The sequence below is a fragment of the Austrofundulus limnaeus genome, unplaced genomic scaffold, assembly GCF_001266775.1.
Source record: "Austrofundulus limnaeus strain Quisiro unplaced genomic scaffold, Austrofundulus_limnaeus-1.0 Scaffold250, whole genome shotgun sequence".
Taxonomy (NCBI): domain Eukaryota; kingdom Metazoa; phylum Chordata; class Actinopteri; order Cyprinodontiformes; family Rivulidae; genus Austrofundulus; species Austrofundulus limnaeus.
The window spans coordinates 414680-417323 of NW_013952652.1; the positions used below are offsets into that span (position 1 = coordinate 414680).

At 38.0% G+C, this 2644-nt stretch overlaps 1 protein-coding gene across 1 annotated transcript in view; it reads right to left on the reverse strand.

Annotated features, from left to right (window-relative positions):
• LOC106525963 (disks large-associated protein 1) overlaps positions 1–2644 on the reverse strand; it is a gene marked incomplete at its 5' end in the record, with an annotated part of 74708 nt that overhangs the window by 20719 nt on the left and 51345 nt on the right. The window contains 2 exon segments of the mRNA XM_014020366.1: positions 683–844; positions 1037–1162. Coding sequence (XP_013875820.1) covers positions 683–844; positions 1037–1162 — 288 coding nt within the window.

The following is a 2644-nucleotide window of genomic DNA, read 5'->3' on the forward strand; positions in this document are numbered from 1 at the left end:
CTTTTAGCAGCTCCTTTTATTCCACAGCTGACCTGCTAAAAATGACAGATTTTCTTTTCTGGATCTCTGACAGATGGACTTAATCTCTGAAGTTCTTCTATTTAGTTTCCCTGTCATTTTTCATGAATGGACACTTCCTGATATCTGAGGCAGGAAACATAGCCTTATATGGTGTTTTTGGGGTGGTAATTATGCTAATCTCCTCTCGCGTGCACGAGCAGCTGGATACGAACAGGTGGAATTTACGCAGCTCATTTACACACTTTACCTGAAGATAGAAGAGTTTGTTGAATCTGACGTGGCATGTTCGTACGAACCCTTCGAACGAACAAAAGTAAGAGAAATTTAGGATAAGAATACGAACATGTTCTTGCATGAAGCCCATTGATCAGTTTCTGGATTTTTGTCAAACCCATTCAACAGTTCATGAGATATTTTGCTGAGAAAAGAGCTGACGCCAACAGTTACTGCCAGATGTTTAGCAGTTGGATTATGTGATGAAAACGACTTTTTTGTCAAACTGGACTGATTCTAAAGGTAAGGAATTGTTGATACAGTATATGTTTCTAGTGGTTTCATTGCAACCTGTTCATGGGATATTTTGCTAACAGACAAACATACACACACACACACAGACACAAGCAACAACTGAATTGTGTAACTTTGATGGTTTCTTTGGTACCTGGATTCCTATGGAGAGACATTTGCCCTTCCTGAGTGCTTCTTTCTTGTAATCGTCCCAGTGGTCTTCAACAACAACCTGCCCCCTGCTGAGGACCGCTGGGTTGGGTGAGCTAACTGTCATGGTGCTGTTACTGACATGCTGACTGGCTGGTCCATGGACCTTCACAGAAAAAAAGATGACACCACAAGTAAGGTAAAGTGAGACGGGACACTTCAGTGGAACATCAAACACTTTGTAAAGTCATAAATATGTTTGAGTTCAAACATTTAAATAACACAACACAAATTTTCAAATTGACATTAGCGGTACTTTTAGCGATCAACAGTCAAACTTAAAAAAAAAAAGATCAACCTGAGCGTTAGCAGCTTCTATGGCAGCTGTGAGGGCCTTCATGCTGTCGATGCTTTCTGTTGAGTTACTTAACCCTGACTGGATCGTCATGTCACCTCTGGGTCCTTCCTCCTCCATGTAAGCATCCTGAGTGGTTGGACAGAAATGCATTATAAGAAAAACATCACTTTGACAATACCAGTCAGTATCATTTAAGACATTTACAAGTTGAAGAAACTATGAAAACTTCCTGTAATTCGTAGACCTAGTATCGACCGCTTTGTTCACTATGAAAAAGTGAAGCTGGAGCGATTGTAGTTTTCATTTTTACACAAAGACAAACAGCTCTTTACTATTGGAGGACCAAAATCAACATTAAAATTAAAAGCAAAATATATAAATGGACCAGTAAATAAACAAACACAGTTAAAATGCACCAATTAAATTACCTAATATTTTATAATTACTTCATATTTATTTTATCAGCTTAGTTCTAACAAATGATATAGTTTAGCTCCTAATTTACATTTTACTGTTTTTAAAAATGTGTTGTTTTTTTTTTCCTTTTACTTGAATGCGTTTGTGTCTCTTCAATGTTTAATTGGGTCAGCTCCTCTCCTATTGGTCAGCAGGCAGGAAGTAGCAGGATCCATGTGCAGATCTACTGTGCATGCTTACGCTGCCTCAGTTTAGTTTAAAGTTTATTTAAAAACAAAGACAAGAAGAAAATGTTTGTTTTAAACCTGTGGTTGGTGTTCGCCTGCAGTGTGAATGTAGCTTTAGACTAAACTGAGGAACACTTCAGTCTGCTCGACATGTGATAACGCCTGCTGCTCTGAAGTCTCTGACAGGTTAATTTCACAATAATCTCTTTGCTGATGCATGAATAGCTCTCATGAGGGACTGGAAAAGGAATTCCAGTGATTGATGTGAAGGCCTTGAGTTCAGTCAAGAACTAATAAGCCCACCGATAGAAATAATCTTCATCCACAGCTCCATCATCACGCTGACAAATCAACTGGCTGAAAGAAACATTTCACTCACAAAGCCTGAAAAACAATCTGTTTTTATTTTCCAACACAGCAGTGTGGGTGAAGAATACTGATCACTTGCTTCATGTTTTTATGACAGCTCACTCCTGCTTTAGATGCATTTAATTCACACGTAAACATTTTTAAACATTATTATTATAAAAACACAGAAGCTGAGGGGAGCAGCCCTTCAGTAAGTAAATGGAATTCCACATCTTAAGTGACAGAACTGAACAGGTTGAAGTAAACAACAGTGTGAGACTGTCGGTACTGGAGCTCTACGAGACTGTACACTACTCAAACAACACACCTAAATATGGATCTACCTTTGATTCTGAAGCTGAAGACGGTTCTGTTCCATCCAGGAAGTTTTCTCAATTCAGAAATTCTGGAGTTTTGTGGAGGTTTAATCTTTATTGAGCTACCTGAGCCTCATTAGATTCACCTGTAGGTTCACCTGAAAATACTCACCACATCTGAATAAACCCTGAAGCCATTCTTTTCTGCTTTCAGTTTTATTTTTATAGATCAACGCATAATGTTCAATTATATTGTCTATATTGTTGTTCATGCCTTCTATATATATATATATATATAT